Source organism: Spodoptera frugiperda, chromosome 29 (assembly GCF_023101765.2).
Source record: "Spodoptera frugiperda isolate SF20-4 chromosome 29, AGI-APGP_CSIRO_Sfru_2.0, whole genome shotgun sequence".
Taxonomy (NCBI): domain Eukaryota; kingdom Metazoa; phylum Arthropoda; class Insecta; order Lepidoptera; family Noctuidae; genus Spodoptera; species Spodoptera frugiperda.
This window is the reverse complement of record NC_064240.1, coordinates 5,765,769-5,789,253: the sequence shown is the minus strand read 5'-3', so window position 1 is coordinate 5,789,253 and position 23,485 is coordinate 5,765,769. Positions and strand designations below refer to the sequence as shown.

Below are 23,485 nucleotides of genomic sequence, written 5' to 3'. Positions count from 1 at the left end.
TTTTACCTGTTGCTTTATTCAGCAACGTCTCTATTGCCCTTGCTCTGGCCCTATTATAAATGCTCTGAAGTCATCTTGCTTCTTACTATTTCAAAAGTAATAGTGTTGAAGTTTTTGGGCAAGCAACTCTTCCGAATCTAATTCCTGACCCCTTTATGTTAAGACGCCCCAGTATTTACATACTTATTGTGTTATTCGACTAACAATTTCATTAATTGTATCTTTTGAAAACTGAATGTGTTCTGAATGTATTCTCTGCTTCTCTCTATCCCATTGAGTCCCCCAATGTGACATTAAAATAAGCAGATATAGATATAGGTACCCAACCCCAATATCAACGTTGCGATGTTTGCTGTGTTAAAAATAATAAAACAACTTGGTAATCAAAAATATTTTTAATTAATTTCAGTATTTCATTTCAAATTTTAACAATTCTTAGATTTTGCATTTTACAAACATAAACATTATCAGGACTTAGATTAGATTGAAAATATAGTTTTCTTGCATCACACTGTAGTTTTAGTAACATTTGTATTTTCATCTTTTTTTGAATGGAAGTAACTTTTGGCATTGTAGTAAATATCCAGAATACAAGATATGTAAACAAACACTGATCGGAACATTACAACACTACGAACATTTGGAACACACTTAAAAATAACAACCAAAAATAGCATAACAAAAAAAAGTGCTTATAAGAATCCAAGTAGATTTAAATTATCACAGAAAGACAATTGTAACTCCAATACAATCTACTTGGAATCGATTACACACTTTTCATATCTTTTACAAGCAATGGGAAAACTTATAGCTAACTTAATATTATCGGACTTCAGTATGTGACGTAGCAAATTAAGTTCATATAAAAAAGATTATAAGTAGAAAGGTTGATTTGGAAGTCATTGGAAGAGGTTTACGTTCAGTTTATATCTTGTAGCTGACATGATGATGATTATAAGTACATAATTAAAATGAATGCTATTGAAAAATAATCTATTACAATTATAAAACTACTGTCATTTTCGTGTTCGGCGGTCTGATTGGTTGGTTCATTAGCGCCGGCCAATCAGAGCGCCGAACGCGGTCTCGTTTCGTTTTCATTCAACGTAAAGCAAACTCGTACTAAGGGTAGCTAAGCTATATATAAAAAGCTGAACCAGATTATTAAGTATATACTGCAGGTAAGTTACCTTTTTCAAAGGCAATGTCACAGTTTTCAAACAGCATTTTCATGAGTAGACTTATTATATACGTCACAACTTTGGTCAATTAAAACATGTTTTTTATGAGTAAAATTCATCAAGCACATCAATAGAAACTTTAAGTTATCTAGTGTACTTGGGTGTCGCTGCACTAAAATGTAATAATAACGTAATTATAATAAAGAACCACTTAATACTATTATAGCACATTTGCCTAATTAAATTTTCGCATTATTTCTATAAAACTAAAAGGCAATCAAATTACATTCTAAATGAATGAGCAATAGAGGTCTATGGATTGAGGGAGATATTTATTTCATTTCTTTTCTTTAGTGAATGAATTTACTTAAGGATTTTTTTATTGTTTTTTTTTAATACCATCGCTAGTTTCTTTCAAAAGTGTCTCGTACTGCCTCACTTTGTTTACTTTTTAACACTTAGATTGCTTATGATCTCATAAAATTCATAATAAAGCAATACACATTTATGAACTGTTACACTTAAAATTAATTACTGTACTATTAAGAAACATTATTATTAATGTTGTTTAAGCTGTTTAACAAACTGCTTAATTCAATAATGTGTCACTTTGGTTAGAAAAAAGGAGAGAAAGAAAGGAAGAAAGATCGTTGTCTTATGAAAATATGTAAAAACATTTACAGTATTGATTAGAATACAATTGTAAAACATTATCGATTTGATAGTAATTAAATTTACAGAGATTGAACGTTGATGTTTAAAATTGATGTGCAAGTGATCGTAAGTCGATCGACAGTTATAATAAGACATTGAACTTTATTACAAACGAATAAAGTTGTTATTGGGTCAGAATATTTTAATATACTAAATCGTCTAAGCAACTACATGCTTACAATAGTAGCAAAAATGCAAGTCTTGTAATAATTATTGCTCCAACATAGTTCTTGTTTTAAGTCTGAATGTCTTTTAACTCTTACATAAACTCAAGAATACATATTGGACAGTCTAGCATCTCCTTTATGTACATTTGAGGCTTAGGACAAGTTGTATAAAAATATTTTTAACAATAACTAATTAATAATAATTCTTATTAACTATGGACAATCACTATCAGAGAGTACCTCCTGTCAATCAATGTACCTTCTAATAACATTGGCAGCTTCGGTCTGACCTATATCTTCAAGGATCATTGCTAGCGATTTGGACGATATGTCATCACGGGAATCCTGAAAACATTTTACATCATTACTTTGTGTCACGCTTAGCATGTCTAATATCATTAGAACTTAAAATAAAAAACAAGTTTAACTTAAACATCTTAAAATAAACATCTAATGACTTCTCCCGCTTTGGGCGAGGCGAGAGGGAGTGTCAGACTCTTACTGACTAAAAACCACCCCGTTCCTACTTCTGCTTTTCGAGCCGGATCAACCTTCTCAATTCCCGATTCCTCAACAACCCTTAAATTCCTAAGCCCCCCAAAGGCTCTGATCCGGTGATGCGAACTACCTAGTGGGTTTACCGGAGCTCCGGGTCGAAAAGCAGGAGAAGGCACGGGGTGGTTTTTAGTCAGTAAGAGTCTGACACTCCCTCTCGCCTGGTCCGGGCGAGAGAAGTCATTGGATAATTCTCCCTCCTCAAAAAAAAACGCCCCCAAAAGGCTGGCAACGAACTTCTAACGCCTCCGGTGATTCAAGTGTCCATAGGCGGTGGCGATTGCTTATCATCAGGTGATCTGTCTGCTCGATTACCAACTTATTCCATTTAAAAAAATGGTATACCATAAAGGCATAAAGGCCGCATCATCACTTACCATCAGGCGAGATAGCGGCCAAACGTCGGCCCAATTAACATAAAAAAAGAGAATATCATACCTTAAGGTGATTTAGCAGTGTGAAGGTGGGGCTTGCCTGCGCGGCGTACCAGTCCAGGAGCGAGTCGAGCCGCAGGCGCTGCGCCAGCACGCGCCACGCGCCCGACACGTCCACCAGCACCGACACCTCGCGCGCGTACTGGTTCAACTCCTGCAGACCGTTGTCGGAATAATCCTATACACAAAACATATCTTTATATATATAATTCTTCTGTAAGTGTGTATGTCACTGAACTTCTCTTAAACGACTGGACCGATGTTGATGAAATATTTTGTGTGTGTTCAAGGGGATCTGAGAATGGTTTAGATTCAAAATTTTGTCCGCTAGACAATGTTTTTTTTTAATTAATTTTTCATTTATTAGTAATTGTTGATTTTGGAATGTTTTACATTGGATCCGACAAATTTTCAAATTAAAGACGTGTAGACAGGACGACATCTGTCGGGTCCGCTAGTTCATTATAATACATTGACGATTAACGTGTAAACAGATGTCATTTTTTATTTATACATCAAAAATATTTGTCTTTTGTTTCATTACCTTATGCACTATGTATGTATTGATAGGTACGGGTAGGTACTAGGAATAATGTAACCAATGAGTTTAAAAATTGAAGCACAATGATAACATATCGCAATAATAAAACAAAAAGCCAGTACCCTTACTACGAGTTTACGTTTAATATAATCGAAACGAGGACGCGTTCGGCGCTCTGATTGGTTGGTTTATTCGAGCCAGCCAATCAAAGCGCCGAACGCGCTCTCGTTTCAACTACTTTAAACGTAAAGCAAACTCGTACTAAGGGTACAGAGTAAGTGATTATGAGCCTTATTGACTTTTATTAGAGTTCATATTTCTTATTGTAAAGTACTTACGCCTTCATCAGCAGATTCGAAGTCATCATCAGGTTCGGATTTAATGTCATCTTCGTCCATGTACTCCATGTTGACATAAGCTTTCATCAGCTCACGAAGTTCTGGCTTCTTCTTCACGAGTGCCCAAGCAGATTCGTTGCTATCCTCGTGTTTTAGAGGATAAGCCTGTCGAGTAAAAATTTCGTTGAAATATTTGGTACAGAATTCTAGGAACATTGTTTATTATTTATTTATTGTTATTTATTAATAACTAACAAACCCGGCGAACTCCGTTTCGCCACCAATGAAAGTCCCTGAATTTTTTCCTATAAACCTTACGGAGCCCGAGACCTTTCCAACAAATGCCAAACCGTGGAAATCGGTTCGTACGTTCTGGAGTTGTAGCGTCAAAGAAAAGCCGATTTATTTTTATAGCATAGATAAAGACAGAAAGGATTTATAAGAGACGAATATGAAACTCTTATATATAACTGCAACTGAATCAATTTTACGTTCTCTAAATGAGGTATTCTAATTGATTATGATTCATAACTGCCTATTTGAATAACAGATTTCTATCAGAAATCTTCAAATTGAGATCGATTTTTGGCATTAAGTTTATAGAGTTTCTGTAAAAGGTAAAGATTGATCCAAATTGTATTTAAAAAAATCAACTAAATTTAGTATTAAGCACCTTCTTTTCCAGTAGAAGCCGAGCGATTTCAACAGTGTTCTCCCTGATCGTGGTACCTCCGCAGACGATTTGAAGAGCAGTGTTACCAGCGCCGTCCATAACGTCGATTTCGCTCTGAAATTTTATAATTATTTAGTTCTTATTTATTTTTGTTTTCTTCGTAATAAGTACAGAGAATTATTGACTAAAATTGAAAGCTTAAACGTTTATAAACACACTCACGACCCAAGAGCAAACTATGAGGCAAGATAACCTTTTGAACGCCATTGAACACTTCAGTTGCCAAACAGTCGAGTGGTAGAGACGCCACTGACAACTAAAGTTGTCTACATTTTAAGTAATAAATTAATAATAATTGAAAACGTCCCATCACTAGTGAAAATGCGTTTCACATATTAATTCGACTCGCTTTAAAATCGTTGGTACTACAATAAGTAACCTTTATTCATACAAAAGTAGTCAGTCTCATTAGGAATAACGTCTATAACAAAGTAATAAAAGTGGGTGAGAGAGCGATATCGGTGTCCTCTCGTCCGTTAAGAAGTTGGTTAAAAGAGACTTACAGAAGGTATAAAGTCGAGCAGTATCCGCATGACGGCGAGGCGGTCGTCGTACGCGGCGAGGTGCAGCGGCGTGCGTCCGTCTGCGTCGCGCGCGCTGGCGCTGGCGCCATGCTGCAGTAGTAGGCGCGCGCCCAGCTCCCAGCCGGACACCACCGCCATGTGCAGCGCCGTCTGCTTCTCTGGTGGACAGGTTCAATATTACTTCTTAACCGACTTCAAAAAATGTTGTTTCTCAATTAAGTACTTTCCTAGGTTATATAGTAAAATATTTCTGCTTTTCAATGCAATTCATAATATCCCAGATTAATCGTACTTTCATCCATTACTAGAACGATATACTTTTTTTTTTAACCATCCTAGCTAATTTGTGAGAAATAAGTATGCTTTTTGACGCAAACGTCATAAGAAACAATCTCCTACAAAATTCATAGAATAGTATCGTTTTAAACATTTTGATAAAAGTATTGAATTTGACTAGTTGGAAACTACCGTATTTATGTTCGCTAGATGGCGCTACCGGCGATTAATGTCCTCGAAGTGAACTTGCTTATTCCCGGCTTACATTTTATAAACAAAACCAGCGCCATGGGTCAGTCTCCGTGCATAGCATATTGTACACCACATGATTATATATTTTACATTAATATGTTATCTCGGTAGTAGCACGGAGTCTGGAATTGTGTCCAGTATATGGCAATAGGCTTACCCCTTATTACATGGGACTTATAACACAAATGGTGAAAAGTGGGTGTACATTGTATAGCGGCATTACGTGCCGTAATGTGCACCTCTGCCTACCCCTTCGGGGATAAAAGGTGTGACGTTGTGTGTGTGTGTGTGTGTGTGTGTGTGTTAATATGTTATACATGTACATAACACTTAGCCCAAATAAATGATTCCAACAAAAATGCACCAATAGCCTACCTCCATTGTACTCATTCAAGTTACAAGGCACATTGTTCTTCTTGATGGTGTCGAGTAAAGTCTCGAGGCACGACTTGTATTTCACCGCGTAGTGGATCACGTTTAGGTCTTCGTCATCTTTCAACATTGGATTTGAACCTGGAATAACACAACTTATTAATTATATACAGTTAATTCTCGATCGAAGAGTCTCAGATTCGGTCACTGGATAGGGCAAAAATAATAATTATTGGAGTCTTCACAATCTGGGATTGCAGTAGCGTTCTAACTTTCAGTTTGTTTGACCCAGGAATCGAATTCGAGACCCAAAAGTCACACTAGGTAGATCAACGATACTTCTGCTGAACATATTACAAGCCTATAATATAAAAATAAGTCGGGTTTTCCTTCCTGACGCTATAACTTTAGAACGCATGAACTGATTTCAACGGTTTTGCATTCGTTGGAAAGGTCTTGGGCTCCGTGAGGTTTATAGCAAATAAAATTCAGGAAAAAATTTAAGAGAAAAGCAGGAAAACAGGGAAAATCATTGGTGGCGAAACGGAGTTTGCCGGGTTTGCTTATTTATCTATACTAATAATATTATAAAGCTGAAGAGTTTGTTTGTTTGATGAACTACTGGTCCGATTTGAATAATTCTTTTTGTGTTGGATAGTGCATTTATCGAGGAAGGCTATAGGCTATAAAACATCACGCTATGACCAATAGGAGCCAAGCAGAGCGGGTGAAACTGCGCGGAAGTAGCTAGTTTATAATAATTTACCTTTGGAAACGAACAAGGTGACCATTTTGGGCATGTCGTTGACAACGGCGAGGTGCAATGGCGTCTGCTGTCTCTCATTGGCGAAGTCAAGAAGGTGCGTTGCTTTCACGCTATGAATAATCTTCACTATGTACTCTAAACTCGGCTGGTTACTGCATAGAGTCATGTGAAGGAACCTGCAATTTTTATCATGGTAAGTCACCGTCATTGTCGCCCCTAGTAAAAGGCTATTAACACATTCAGTGCCACCGACTCGCCAGGAGAGTCCACGTAAATTTTATTTCAGTGCCGTAGACTCGCATCCCCCACGCAATTCTTTAGATTAGGGTATGTTTAGTCTTCAGTATTATTTTAAGCAGAAAATTCACCTGAATTTTGGAATGAAATAGCAAAAACATTGAACTCGTTATGTGGACTCTTCGGGCAAGTCGGTGGCACTGAATGTGTTAATTTATCTAATCTTTTGCCCGCGGCTTCGCTCGCGTTAATATTATTATTAATTAGGTATGGTTTTCGGCTTTACTTTTGTTTAGCGTGTGTAAAAATTAGGGCCTACAAAACTTCTTTGTACACAATATTCTTTACTAATCTGTCATTAGGCGCTACGCCATAGTAGCTTTATGCATGCAAAGTCTCAGTCCGATTGGTTTAAAATTGACAAAGTTTCATACAAACTTTCATCCCCTATTTTATCCCCTTGGAAAAAAAAAAATATTTCCTAGTGGATGCCTACGTCATAACATCTACCTGCATGCCAAATTTCAGCCCGATCCGTCCAGTGGTTTCAGCTGTGCGTTGATAGATCACTATGTCAGTCAGTCAGTCAGTCAGTCAGTCAGTCACCTTTGAGTTTTATATATTTAAGATAGATATAGTGTGACTGGTAATTAGTGATCGATAGTTAAACACGTGATTGTACTTATGATTACAAACAACTTTCCCAAAGAAACTATTTATCACAATAACAAAACAACCAAATTCTGCGCCCGCGTACTCTCGCATGATCAGCTGTTAGCAGCGAAGCGCCCGCACCCGCGATATCGATTAGGCAAGCAATCTTTTATTATGTCCGTAAAAGTCTAGACATGTTTTTAATTTCTTAGTTTGGACTTCAAAACATAATGTTTACTTGTGCAACTACGATGATCTTAATAGTAGTATTAAGACCGCTGTCATAAAATTTTACAAAATTTCAAATACTATCTACACAAATAAATAAAATACTTACGTGTCACCATTCGACAATCGAATTTCAAATAATCTTTCCAAACGATTTTTAACTTCTGCTTTTTTGAAACCTTTCTTGTTTCTAATCATTTCACAAATATCTTTCACCAGCTGCAAAAAAACAAAACACATTAGGAAATAAATAACAAAACTGAAATTAGTTTGATTCTTTGAATCGATATTTTAGATAATATAGGTAGGAGGTAGTTGCCTTACGGGTTGATTGTTACAATGGTTGACAACCAACGAAGTACGTACATTGATTGAGCGCGTTCGGCGCTGATTTTTAGTCGCCGGCCAATCAGAGCGCCGAACGCGCTCTAAACGTAAAGCAAACTCATACTAAGGGTATGGATTCAAAGAATCCGCGGCGAACCCTCGCTTTCTTCATAAAATATAATATTAACAACAATAATTGTCAATTACCAAATTCGTTGTAACTGTACAATAGATGCCTATAAAAAAGATAACATATTTTACATTTTTAAACGGAGGTGCAAGATAATATTGTAGTCATTAGAACAGCGTATTACGAGCTAGAAACTTAAAACTATAACATTAATGATGCTTTAAGACAGTATCACTAAAAGGTGTAAGACATTTCATACTCCAAAGGTAACTTGAACATTATAAAAATGCGCCCCACATTTGTCAAAGTTCAAATAAACTACAAAACTTGAAATGCCGAACATCTATCAAGAATGCTATTTTGAATCGTCAAAAATGTTTCTACGCATCCTATGTATTTGTATTATGCCTTTTTTGAGACATACTAAATTAATAACGTACTCTACTTCTATATTTTATGGTTTATTAGATTGTTTTATAGTTTTATAAAAGTTTAAAAACAAATTTTCTCCCGTGTCGAGCGTCGTGGGTGCATTTATAAACCTATAGTTTCACATACAAATCACACCCAAGTCTGGATCGACGCCAACCGTGCTGTCAATGTTAATAAGTGCTGTGATATTAAGTTTAAAAGTGCTAAATAATGTATAATATTAAAAAGTATAAATATATTTATATAATAACTATTGTGAGACATGCTAAATTAACTAAAAATCACGGTTTACTCACGTAAAATTGTATAGAAATGTATATCATAATGTTCATACTAACGCTGTCTAGTTATAAGTAAGAATAAGTAGTAAACCGTGTACATTGGTAAAATAAAACTTCAGTTAGTCCTTCAAAATCGTAGCATGTGTTTCATTTAACAATAAAATTTATGGAGAAAAGCTCTACTAGTTTCGAGTCACAGAGGGACTCTTCATCATGAGCAGCGTGCGCTGACGCGGCGACGTCGCGCAACCTACTGCTACTCAGTAGACTGCATTATTTCGCCGCGTCTGTGCACGCTGCTTATGATGAAGTATAAAAATATATAAATACATATTATTATGAATATCCTAACAACTACCATACTACCTTGCACCTCCGTTCAAAAAAGTAAAATGCTGTACCTTTTTAACTTCGATTCCATCTTCTGTCTTATAGAAGGCTGGGTACTCGGTCTTGGGTTTAATTTCTGGGGTCTTGCTCGGGCTACGCGCGGGTTGCTGCATCCTGTCTCCTTGCAAACGTGTATTGTTCTTCTCTTGCTAAAAATAATTCATTAAAAATTAATATCTGAATTATAAAAATTCATTGCTGTTCGTTACTTTCGCAAATACTCTTACACGGATGAATTTTACTAATTTATGGACGTGTCATACATTTGTCACCGTCCACATTATTGACGCTAATGTCGACATAGCCAACAAAGGACATATCGTCGGGGATAGTGCAATTCCTGTAACTAGCATAATTAGGATACCACGTAAGATCCCGATTGGCACCCTTCTCGCTGATACGGGGCCTTTACCTATGGTAGATTCGCGGTTTTGCATTATCCCCGACGACATGACTATATATTAGGCTATACAGAACCATATACCTAAGTTTTTAAACTGACATGGTCACTAACACTAATATTAGAACTTGAGACGGGATATTTACCATGTTTATCTATTTCATGAGTTTCCGATATTTCGGCATTGTTACAAGCGCCATAATCACGGATGAACTGGAGTAAATGCGGGTGGATGTTTAAGAGCAGACAAATCGGTATACCCTCTTTCTAGTTCGGTTTTTGCTGACACCGCTACCACAGTCACTTGTATCACTAGACTTGTACCACTCATAGGTTTTTGTTTTTAAAAAAAGTTGCCCCACACTAGGATTTTCTCCTGTGTCGTGGGTGCGTTTACAAACATACAAGTTCACATACACATCACACCTAGACCCGAAACAACAATTTGTGGATCACACAAAGAGTTGCTCCGTGCGGAATCGAACCCGCTACACGTTGCGTGGCAGCCAGTTGCCCAGCCACCGCACCAACCGTGCAGTCATAAACATGGTATAGAGAAACATGGTAAATATCCCGTCTCAAGTTCTAATATTAGTATACAGAACCAGTCTATCAAGGTCTTGCTTTATATTTATAATCTTTCCGCACGTTCAACGGTCAGTTTAGACTAGATGTGCACGGCTTGATGTGTTGCTATGTATAACTGACAGAGATCAATTCAGTTATTTTAACTAAAGTGTCGATCTATGTTCTAAGTAACACTAACCTTTGGTCGTCCGGAGTCAGCTAACAGCAGGGTACGAATGAAGTCCATACTGCTTCTCTAAACAACACAAAAGAGCCTCATTAGTTATTGATGAGTAATATATTTTAATTTCATATAAGTTATTTTGTAACCTGATTGATTGCCTCGTTGGTCAAATGGTCGCAAGTGCGACTGCCGGACAAGAGGTCTCGGACTGTCGGGCGAATAGGTGTTTTTCGGATTTTCGAAAACTACTTTCAGTAGTAGTACGGAGTCTGGGATTGTGCTCGATGTATGGTAAGAGGCTCACCCCCTATTACATAGGACTTATAACACAAATTGTGAAAACTGTGTGTACATTGTATAGCGACATTACGTGCCGTAATGTGCACCTCTGCCTACCCCTTCGGGGATAAAAGGTGAGATGCTGCATTGCATAGTTTGCGACCTTCGTTTCGTTTGCGGATCTCCATATTTCTGATTTGTACTCGCAAAGAAACACAGAACCCTTTTCATACCGCGCTTGGTGAACTTAAGGTTTCTTATGAGGCTATTAAGAAAGGTTTTTTTGGTATACAAATAGAATGGGCGATGAAAACGCTCGCCTCAGAAGCAGACGTGGTCTTATTTCAAGTATCATCAAATGTTATTTTATCGCATACAAAAAAAAAGTGTAATGAAAAATAGGCAATAGATATTGTTTATAACTTACTTCATCAGGTAAACTTTCACCGTAGCTCCTCATGTATTCTGTGAACAAATTGTAACCATTATTTCAAATAATATATGACTGAATTAATTGTTGAAGAACCCTATTACTTATTAGATTCCTACTTTATCTATTGTCTAGTTTCATATTATATTCTAGTATTTAGCTGTAAATGTAGCAGCATACACAAGTCAAACCTAATTCTCAAAATAATCTAGAGAATAGAGATCATGCAAATATTTGTGACGTGGATTATCTTTATTAAAAAAAATATAAAATTTATCAAAAAAATCGTTTATGTTGTTATCGGCTTACTCACGTAACTGTTTGACGCGGAATGCTGCTCATGAATATGAGCCTCCAGCATGGCTTGAAACTAGTCGAGTTCCTCGTCAAACAGTTACGCGAGTAAGCCGATAACATAATAATTAATTTAGTATATCTCACGTAAGTTATAATAAAATTAAAACGGTTATCTATACTAATATTATCTATACTAATATTATAAAGCTGAAGAGTTTGTTTGTTTGTTTGAACGCGCTAATCTCCCGAACTACTGGTCCGATTTGAATAATTCTTTTCGTGTTGGATAGCGCATTTATCGAGGAAGGTTATAGGCTATAAAACATCACGCTATGACCAATAGGAGCCAAGCAGAGCGGGTGAAACCGCGCGGAAGTAGCTTATTATATATTATCTCAAGTAAGTTATATAACAAAATTAAAACGGTTATATTATACTGACCGTTCAAAAAGTGTTTGATATCTTCTGGAACCTGGGGGGGCTGCGGGTCATTGCTGGTGGGTACTGTGATCTGTTCGAAGTCAGCGGAGTTGAGCTGAAGGTTGGCGATGGGCGACATCGGCAGCATCACGCTGTGAGGCTCACTCCACATCGGACTCGATATAGGAGACTGACTCGTCTCCGAACCAGGAGCAGAGTACAAAGCACTGGCCAAATCACATTGGTTTGGTGTCGTCGAATCATGCACCTGTTTTAATAAAAATATCACTCTTACATTCTCCCTTACTTTTTCTGGAGTCGTAAACGAGTAAGGTATAATACACATTTAACAGAGACGGGGCTGGGGTCCTTAATATTATCCGGGATTATTATTTCTCATCAAAGGAATATAAATAGATACTGTCCTGAGAAAGCTGATAAAGTTCTACATGAGAGTTCTCTAGCTTATTCATTCAGAATCAAAGATCAAATTGAAATTACCATTTAATAACTAGGCTTATTGACTATGCATATAAAAGTCTTGAAAGTAAGATTTTTTAATGGTGAAAGTATGTTCTTGATTGGTTTATTACATATCTTCAGAACCTACCACTCAACAAACAAACTACCTAATCATTAGATTCAATGATAAAATTGTTTGTTTAGTACTTTCGTTGTATTGACATGGTGTAATAAAGTACATAGAAGAGATATCAGTTAAACTAAGATACTGCAATGTTACTGACCTGGGGTAAAACATACATCGACGATGGCACCGGTGGCTCGCGATCCATGGGAACTTCTTCTGGTTGCTAAATAAAATAAAATTATATTATTAATGTCTATATATTATTATGTCCTACTCACTCACTCACTCAACAACTGCTGTCTATTTGAGAAATTGCTGCTATCTATAGTTAAATAGTTAAATGTGGGAGAGCCATGTTTAGGCACGAATGGGCCGGTTCGACCGGAGTTATTCCACGGCCTCACAAAAAACCATCGTGAAACAAATCTTGCGTTGTCCCGATTCCCCAACAACCCTTAAATTCCTAACCCCCAAAATGCCGGTAACGCACTTATAACACCTCTGGTGTTTCGGGTGTCTATGGCGGCGATTGCTTACCATCAGGTTATCCGTTTGCTCGTTTACTGGCTTATACCATAAAAAAAAATATTCTATTCTAAAAAAGTTATTCTTTACATGGTATGTAGTAGATGCACGCACGGTATTGTAACTTCGGATATGCTTCATAAGTCACACAGTAAACTACTGTTAACTCTCAGAAGTCAGTAAACAACTCATAAGGAATTATCAGAATACGATTGATATCCTTATGAGGTCAAAGCTATTTCAAAGTTCCTATTACATAATATCTAACAGTAACCTTACTGTTAAAAGTACTTACGTACGAGTATACTTCAAATAAAAACAACTGAAGTACGTTAAACACATAAATTAAACGTTTAGAGTTCAGTACCCTTACTACGAGTTTGATTTACGTTTAAAGTAATAGAAACGAGAGCGCGTTCGGCGCTCTGATTGGCCGATGCGAAAAAAAAAACAACCAATCAGAGCACCGAACGCGCTCTCGTTTCGTTTTCGTTCAACATAAAGCTAACTCGTACTAACCCGTACTTCAAATCGAAAGAAAAAAGGGATCTGTTTATGTTTTAAGATTTTTTGCCACGCGTGTGAGATGAAATGGTCGAGCAAGCGTTTAAGTGCAATAGAAAAAAAAACTTACATGATTGACAACAGATATGGGAATGTCGCAACCACTTTTCAACGATCCACCTGAAAAAAAAAGATCTCTTCAATTTGCTGTCAAAGAAAAACTCAAGATGTTGCATGAAGTGGTTTAGAGCTTATCTATAGTCGACTAGCGGCTCGTATCCTTCGTACGTGTATTAATTCTCAACTTAATCAGTCATTTTGTTTTGTAAGTGGCCCGCCACAGGACTACAACGGAATTACCAATATTTTTTAGGAAAAAAAAGAACATAAGATAAATTTGAAACCGCCTATCTGCATTCAGCAAGCATGGTGATTAGTGCGTAAAACTTCTGCATTTAAGAAAATCTTTGCTAAGCAGTAGGCAGTTATACTATGATGAATAAAGGCACGTACATACGATTACATCGAGCTATAAAAACCAGTATATCATGACAAAGTCAAAGCATTTATTTAAATTAATCCTAAATTAGGCACTTTTGAAACGTCAAATTGAATTGTCGGTCAGTCTGTCTGTCAGCGAAGCTAAGTGCTCGTTCCAAAGTATAGCTTCGAATTGAGAAGAACGAGCAAGAAACTCCATACTCCACTTAGTATGATCTTTCTGCACATTAAACAGTTGACATATACTGGTTTTGAATAACTTGATATAAATTACAAGAACTTACTAGATGAGCTGCCAATAGAACAGTAGGAAGATCCAGTCTTCCTCTTCTTGATCTGTTTGTACGCTTGGTTGGCTCTGTACTTGAATTGCTTCGGTTCACTGGTACGGCCGTCCGATGGACGAACCAGTTCGATATACACCTCCACATCGACAGGCGTCTCAGGATTTTTGTATGGAGGAGTACTATTGAACAAAATATTGATTACACAACTTAATAATTAAGAAAGCAAATGAATATTAAAAAAAAAACGTTGCCCCACACTAGGATTTTTCCTGTGTCGTGGGTGCGTTAACAGACATACAAATTCACATGCACATAACACCCAGACCCGAAACAAGTTTTTGCTCCGTGCGGGAATCGAACCCGCTACACGTTACACGACAGCCAGTTGCCCAGCCATCGCGCCAACCGTGCAGTGTCTAAATGTATTGGCAAGTTACAGTCATTGTTATATCATGTTTGTGTAAATAAGCCTAATGTAACATAGGCGCGTGTCAATTACCTTTACAGATACTATTTCAAGCTCTCAGGCTCCATGCTATTAATAATAATTCCTAGAATCGAATCTTTGCCTTCGTTGGTAGTCGTATTACAACCATACTACATGTATGTATGTGTATAATACACTAACAAAGTATAAATAAAAACGTATAGAATGCCTGAAGTGCTGCGAGACGAACTTATGAATGCTGTTAATTCCTGTTTAATTATGTTTTAGTTATGTATGTAAGTTGCTTTAATTGGTTGTCTACCGTTGTAAATTTTTAATTAAATAAAATAAATAGAAAGATAATGTGCTGCTTTATTATACTAACCGAAAGACGATTGCGTATTGGTGATGAACATCGCTTTGCACAAATCGCCCAACATTGGTCCAACCTCTTTCTCCGTTTTCATCCAACTCGAAGAATCGAATCATTATGTTTTCTAGACAAAAAGATACAAAACACAATTAGAATATTATCACTTCACTTTATAACCAATAGGATTGATTGAAATGACCCTCTGCCCAAAGACTATTTATAAAATACTTACATCAATACTTATTTATTACAAGTTGGTGAAAAGGTTAGATAAAAAGAAGACGTAAATATGTAAATACAGTCAACTTTTGAGAACATTGAAATTCGAGATTCGAGATTGCATTACGTTAAAAATAATCGCTCTGATTGGTTGGTTTATTCGAGCCGGCCAATCAGAGCGCCGAACGCGTACTCGTTTCGATTACTTAAACGTAAATCAAACTCGTACTAAGGGTACTGAAAATCGCTTGTGTCTTTTTAATTCCAATGTGGAACATAGTTGCGAAGGCTCTTGCTGGGCAGACGAAGGAAGGTCTTAATTTATTAATTAATTAAATAAGTTTAAGTCTTTGAATGATGAAAGAAATAATATTAAAAAAACGTATGTTTAAGTATTGTAATATGTAAACGATTTTAAAGACATAGCAACATTTTAAGCCTTTCACTGCTAACAAAAAACTGTTAAAGGCTATTCCTCCACTAGTGTCATGGCGTCTAATCCATCATAATACAGTTAAATAAACGAGGAACGTACTACTACATAGCTGACTTCGATAAGACCAGTGACGACATCCGTTATACAGTGATATACGTCGAATGCACACACCAACGACCAATGGGTTTTCCCAAACAATTGTATACTACAGATATTACGAGGGCAAAACAATTAATCTCACGCTTAGATAAAATATAATTAATACCTACATTATTCACTGCATTGCACGTTTGCTAGGGAACTAAGTTTATTAAATACATAATAATTTGACGCCGCTCGTCATCAATATTTTGAGTTCCTTTTAATATAAAATAGGAGACTAAATTAAAGACTAGGTTTTACATAACAAAATTCCTGTTTTAAAGGACAAAATTATTTATTTTAATGTATGAATTAACCGGTTGTCAAATAAAAAAATATGGTAATCAACAATAAAGTTAGCATGAAACAAATACAAAGAGGAGATGTTATAACTGGATTTCCCTTTAACATAATGTCTGACGTTACAAACCACGCCCTTCTCTATTCTCCAACATGCAGACCCGTACTACAAACACATTGTTCACATTTTAATGTGCCACTTTCTGAGCACTTATAAACAATCTACACCATTTGACTAATAATATGATTGGGCAGGGCTCCATTTGTTTTGTCACACTGCACAATCACATTATGGCATCTCCTCTTTGTACTTGCTTCATAAAAGTTAATCAGAGAATACAAACTAAGGTAAGGATGGAAGATGAACATGGAACTCTCAAGTGTTTTATAGGCAAAATGTTGTATTTTAATAAAAAAAAGCTTTACTTACTCTTATTAACTTTTTCCACCAGTATGAAGACATCTTCGCCGCCAGAAGCAATTCCGGACGACCGACTTATACGACAGATTCTTAAATCGTTAGTCGCAGCACTCTCTGTAAAAATATTATATTTTAGTACCTCTATAGTGATTGTTTAACAGTTGAGAAGTACTGCTGTTCTTTTTCTTCTCCTCTCATAATATCATCTGATTTATTTCGTTGTGAGATCCAAGACATTTCCCTGGACGTCCCGGACTTCGGACGGAATTGTAAATTGTTTAAATTTTTCATTGCTTACCTAATTTTAAGTGCTTTGATAATACGTACCTACCTAATATCTATCTAGTTTTATAACTATGAAAAAAATTCCGCTAGTTAATGCAAAACATTCGTTAACATTTTCGACAGTTAATAAAAAAAAATGTTTGCTTTAATCCTATTTAAAACATCCCTATTGCGTGTTTAAAGTTAGCCAGTACAACAACCACTTAAAATACATAATACATATTTTAGATACCTAATGTTTATAAGCTATTCCGGTGTAAATGACATTTGTTACTATAGGTGCAATTGTTTACTTATCAATATAAAAATACGCGCGTCACTTCAATGCTGATACATATCTAAAATGGGGGAAGTACTTGGAACACAATTCCAAATAAAACATGGCATAATTATATTTTTTACCAAATAAAGGCAGGGCTATATTTATATACGCCTTTTTTTTGAAGTGGGAAAATCATCCAATGACTTCTCCCGCCTTGGGCGAAGCGAGAGGGAGTGTCAGACTCTTACTGACTAAAAACCACCCCATTCCTACTCCTGCTTTTCGAGCCGGAGCCCCGGTAAACCCCCTAGGATATTTATATACGCCTTACGAATTAAATAATCAAACAAAATACTCACTCATATTATGAATAGGTTCGGAAAAAACAGGTTCACAAATTTCTTGGCCGGTAACTACGTCATGTGCACTGAATTTCAAGCGAACTATGTTTAAGTTAATAGTCCGGGCCATACTCTCGCATTGCACTTGAAGCTAGAAAAACAAAATACAAAAAATATACATACCACATTCTTTGCAGTAGAACATAATTACTACAGGTATAAGCACACGATTTAAATTTTCACTTCACTGGTTTTTAATTTTAATTTAGGATAATTTTATTAAGTCTCTTTTTAAATTTAACGTAAACATGTTAAGTTAGTTTAGAAATACAATCTGTGCGAGTAGTCACGTTCACCTCACAAATATAACTGCTTGGCGTTCGTTATTGTTAAGTGGTAGAGCAGAGCCGAATTCCCGAAAATGTTTAAGTACTATATATCTCACGTTTAAACTGCCTGATATAAGACTCGTTGGTCTATTATAACTTAATATCTACGTAACTTAAAGCTTCTAAACTTTGCCTAATATCAAGGCTCATCATTATTGCACTAGCACTACATTTTTGCATTACTGTGCTGCAATGCTGAATACAGCATATGGAGATAACAAAAATAATATTTATTGGTGCAAAATTATTGTAAATGGCTACCAGCTAATCATGATAATACCTATATAATACTGCACAGGGCAGTGGCTTGGCAACAGAGTGTTGCAAAACGTGTCGCGGGTTTCATTCCTGACTGAAAAAGCTCTTTATGATTCATAAATTGCTATTTTTGGACTGGTTGTAAATTTGCAATGTTAACGTATCCTGGACAAAACCATAATGTGGGGCGTCGTAGAGCCACAATAACAGAATAAAAATAAATAACGTTTATAAAACAAAGGTCCCATTTCAAAGCTCGGTCCCGAGCTTCGAAAACAATGTGCTATTATAACCAAACACACACATCCGTTATATAAGATTGACTTCCCAAAATATTTACTAGTTTGCATACTAAACATATCATGTGTAAAAAATATTTAGGTACTTTTAAACTATAAATGGGTACTTAGTATGTGGGTGTACTTGTATCTAGAGTGCTACTAAACAGTGAACAAGTATGTTTTTAATCTGACATGGTCACTAACATTAGTGTTAGTGACCATGTCGGTATAAAACTACATTAAAACTAATGTTAGCATTAGATCACAGTACATCCGTAATCAACGCTTGCAACAGTGCCGAAATATCGGAAACTCATAGACATAAATAAACATGGTAAATATCACGTCTTAAGTTCTAATGTTAGTGAAAAAGTAAAAACTAAATAAAGAAAACGAATGATGTACTTACGTCTTTTAAGTTCATATTGGTATTCTTGCATTGTTGAGAGTATTTCTTGAATAAAAGTGCAGCGACATCCTTTTTCGCTGTATGTATGATACCGATACCACCGAACCTGGTAAAATTTAATTAATAATTATGATGTCATTTGCTTATTTGTTGAGGAAGATAAGGGTAGTCGGTTACAACTACTACAGCGTTGAATTAGCCGGGTTGTAAAGGCGTCCAAAGCCTTACTCGGAAGTAAATTCATATTTATTTCGGACTCGGGTCTTTTTCCCTAATCTGTCCCTAAACTATGTTGCATCCTGTTTAGAATCAAAGTAATTAAGAGCACCCGATTTTCTATGTACCGTAAAACGGGGTGAATAGATACAGAAGAGGTGTGAATAAATGTTGGGAAAATGTTCTAACATCTATTCACCCCATTCTTGTGCCTATTCACCGTTTGAATTCTATTCACCCCGTTTTACCGTTACTTTTTTAGTGAGGGTTTAATTAAATGTATTCTTGGAACCTCGATCCATTCCTTCCACGCGTGCAATGTAACACAGAACCATAATGTATAAAACTAAAACTTATTTGTTACCTGACTTTATAGCTTCCCTGATCAGGTACTAGGCAACTCATGTCTCTGTCCTGTTCATCTTCAAGTAATTTGTGAGGATGCTCCTCTGTGTTGTTATGTTGAGCCAAACGACATCTTATAAGAGCTTTTCCAGTGTAGTTGAGTAGCTGTAGTAAAAAGAAAATAGTAAGACAAAGCTTAGGGACACTTGCCATATAAATGACTAGCTACTTCCACGCGGTTTCACCCGCTTTGCTCGGCTCCTATTGATAGTAGCGTGTGTTTATAACCTTCCTCGATACTTGGACTATCAAACACAAAAACAATTATTAAAATCGGACCAGTAGTTCCAGAGATTACCGCATTCAAACAAACAAACTCTTCAGCTTTATATATTATAAGTTTGGAGTATAAATATAGATTTGTTATGTATGCTAAATTAATAACAATATTTGAGCAAGAAGTCTGGATCAGTGATTCATGCAAAGCAGTGAAGTTACTGCGGTATTTTCAATAAAATATCACATGACATCACATCATTATACATTAACATATGTTTAAGGAAGGTTGTTACTAACCATATTGAGCTTCTTTGCTTTTAAATAAACATAAATAAAATAAATAAATATTACATTTATGACGTAGAAGATTTATATGTGTGACATAGAAGATGTGTATGTTAGCCTAAGTAGCAGAAACACCCATATTATTGAAGCATGCACTATTATTTTTTGCTATGTAATGGACAATGTTTTGCAATAAGTATCTATCAGCAGTTTTGCACCTCTGGAGCTCAAGAGACTATTAATGTATCTATCATTGTTAATTAATTTCATACTATGCTTTCTTTATAAAGTACACACTCCAATATAGGTACTTTACTCAAATACTTTCCATTTTCCAATAAGCACTTACAAATTATAAGTAATATCTCTTTATTGATATCAATTATATTGATAGGCCAAGACATAAGATGATTGATGATAGGATGACGTAGAAGTTGCCCTAGACTACTACTTCGAGTGTGTGTGTAAAGTTCTATGACATCACACTATTTTATCAATAAATAAAGAATTCCCTGAAGGGGTAGGTGGTGTTTGTGCCCTTTGAGTACACAGGTTGGTACTCAAAGGGCACAAACACACTATCCAATGAGCAAGAGTGTTAACAAAAATCATTGGCTATAGAAGTCTTTTAAATAAATATTAATTAGTTACCAGCTTGAGGAATGACTAAAGACTAGTAAGAAGTTATAGCATCAAGGTTCTGAAAGTCCCTACATAAACAAACTATACAATACAAAACCGATTACTCAAAAGTAAAACAAAATTCTGCTGCTACCTTCAAGCCAGTGTTAATCAAGGTTGAACATTTCCATACTAAGTACTCAAAATATCTGTGAGCAAAAAACTTCCTGATAATGAATCACAGAGGTAAACGTAAACGTTTTTAGAGTGTTAACAGTCAGTGACAGGAAAAATGTAATAAAATATATATTACCTCCACTGTTGGATGAGTCTTCGTTTTGTTGGTCCCATAAGACTTTCCTAGAAGACATCCATGAGTTCCCACCATCTCGCTCACATATCGAAACCTGAAGTGGTTCTGAGGTTGTTCCGTAATACGCAGACATGGTTTGTTGGCTGCAAAGAATAAATATTAAACTTAAAACCTTATAAAGAAATAACAAAAGGTACTAAACCTCAACCAACCACAGTTATTACCTTTCATCTGCAGGTATATGAGACAACACTAGAATACACATTGTGTCTCGCACTGATCAGTAAAATGAAATGTGATAAAATTAGGCGAATCTCATAATTTATTTATGTAATTTAACTAACATGTGTCATCCAATTTGAAGTGATGTAAAATTATATCATGTCATATTTTTGATTTTTTTTCCTTAATTAGGTACAAGTTGTTAATTAAGCTGTTCTATTTTAGTAATCCTATTTGCTCTCAGCTGTAAGGCCGGTTTTAAGTTTCTAATTTGGTTATTATTATTTTTATAACAGAAGAGTGAATGTTATAAAAAGATGTTAGTCATCTTAATAAAAAAAAACTAGGTCATCAACTTGCAAGTTTATCAATAAACATAATATTAACAGCAAAATACAAAGAACTTTTTGATAAATGAATTAGCAGAGTGTCTTGTAACAACTTACTAAGTGACAATATTTGTGTTTTTCATGTCCAGTAAGAGAAGGTTCTTTTTGTTTTAAAAAAAATATGTTTACCCCTAGTGCAGGCACTAGGGGTTTCTCCTGTGATGTGGGTGCGTTTACAAATTCACATACATGTCACTCCCAGACACAAAACAATAATTTGTAGATCACACAAAGACTTGCTCTATGGGTATTACAGAATTGTGTAATATTTGAGTAACTACAACTAAGTCAGTTCTAGAACCGTGGCCTCGCAGAAAACCAGAGTGTAAGAACTTGTGTTGTGTTTGATTGCAAGTAAAGTTATTGAAGAAGGTACAATGCCCCTACCATCCAATATTATGTATATTTGTTTAATATAAAAATTCAATAGGTACCTACATTAAAATTGTTTGTGTGTTACATTCATGGCCATCTATTGTCTGGACTAAAGTATTATTTTATTTTATTTCCTGTTTATAACTCCATTAATAAAAGTGTTATAAATATTATTGTATATTGTACATTTTGTACATCTAAGTATGTATGTGTAAAATTATTAAAATCATAGGTTACTTCATAATAACTCACTATCAGAACCAATTTTTAAATCTTTCAAATGCTATAGTAATGTGTTGCATCATCAATGTTTGACTTTTATTTTTTAAATCCATAGGTAATTTCCCTCAATGTCCTTGAAAATAACTTAATTCAGGTATCTAATAAAAGGCAAGGAAACTAAAACTTATCTAAATTTCTTTAAAGATTTGGTTAGTGGGTTGTGTGTACTAAATAATTTTAATAAGTTAGAGCCAAAATAATGTGTTACAATATTAGATTTTAAACTTTTAACAAATGTTTATTAGCAATGCATGAATCATGTTCATGATATTCATTAAAATATCATTCAGTTATCACATAGGTAGGTATTGATTTGTTATTATCATCAAATTTAAGTTCAAGATAAAATTAATTACCAAGTTATGCACTTTTTTCTGTACACTTCAAAGTTGGTACAAAACTTCTTAAATCATTGCACTTACCATTTCTGAGAAACTGTCTTTTATTGTCCGCACAAGTTAACTCAGTAAGATCAGAAGCGAGTTGAGGAACTTGCTGAGATGGAGAACTGTGCGGAGAATAACGAATGTAAGACATTGGAGAGCTGGAGGAATCGCTCATATCGTGGTCACTGGCGCTCGTAGACATTTTCACTGTTAACTGCACTCACTAAACCACAGTAAAATCCACAAACGTTAACGTTTACATATAAAATATAATATTAGCATTAATTAGCACTAAACACTAGATCATTTATTTTTCTTAAATTGGTTGGAAGTAACTTTCAACTACTATACGACGCATTTACTGCAAAATGGCATCGAATGTTTATCAACGTTTGACAGTAGTCAGTGTTACCAAATGGTGTATTAAATTGCCCACATTTGATTTTCCAATTACTTCCAACAAAAGAGGTTAGCTTCAAAAATATTTTGACATTCCTAAATTCAGAGAAAGTTAATCACATTTGCTTGAAATAAGTAATTTTTAACTTATCTTGTCCTTTTACTCTTCTAATTTTGTTGGCTTCTATGAAGCCAACCGCATGGGTTACAACTATATGTACGTATACGACATTATCTTCGAGACCTTTATTTTATGAGATCGTGATTGATTCTGTAATCAAAATTACCGAGTATTCAGGAGACTGAATTTCATATC

The 23,485-nt window shown here is 35.5% G+C and overlaps 1 protein-coding gene across 1 annotated transcript; it reads right to left on the bottom strand.

Moving 5' to 3' along the window:
• Positions 1 to 380: 380 nt before the first annotated feature.
• LOC118268244 (uncharacterized) lies at positions 381 to 23,171 on the bottom strand. The gene is made up of 22 exons (XM_050706365.1): positions 22,807 to 23,171; positions 21,117 to 21,259; positions 19,638 to 19,783; positions 19,058 to 19,163; positions 17,739 to 17,871; positions 16,842 to 16,946; positions 15,328 to 15,439; positions 14,513 to 14,694; positions 13,858 to 13,907; positions 12,856 to 12,921; positions 12,131 to 12,377; positions 11,390 to 11,427; positions 10,699 to 10,755; positions 9,544 to 9,681; positions 8,082 to 8,191; positions 6,854 to 7,029; positions 6,091 to 6,228; positions 5,167 to 5,345; positions 4,604 to 4,717; positions 3,931 to 4,095; positions 3,056 to 3,229; positions 381 to 2,407 (listed from the first exon to the last, which is right to left on the bottom strand). Exons 1-22 carry the CDS (start codon positions 22,970 to 22,972, stop codon positions 2,309 to 2,311), a joined length of 2,844 nt encoding a protein of 947 aa, XP_050562322.1. The 5' UTR covers positions 22,973 to 23,171; the 3' UTR covers positions 381 to 2,308.
• Positions 23,172 to 23,485: the final 314 nt, after the last annotated feature.

Excerpts from the sequence above, each read along its gene's own strand:
- LOC118268244 (XM_050706365.1), bottom strand. The coding sequence starts at position 22,972 with ATGTCTACGAGCGCCAGTGACCACGATATGAGCGATTCCTCCAGCTCT. Across the intron at positions 10,756-11,389 it reads GTGAAAGTTTACCTGATGAA|AGAAGCAGTATGGACTTCAT; the intron begins GTAAGTTATAAA and ends TGTGTTGTTTAG. Across the intron at positions 6,229-6,853 it reads CACCTTGTTCGTTTCCAAAG|GTTCAAATCCAATGTTGAAA; the intron begins GTAAATTATTAT and ends GTGTTATTCCAG.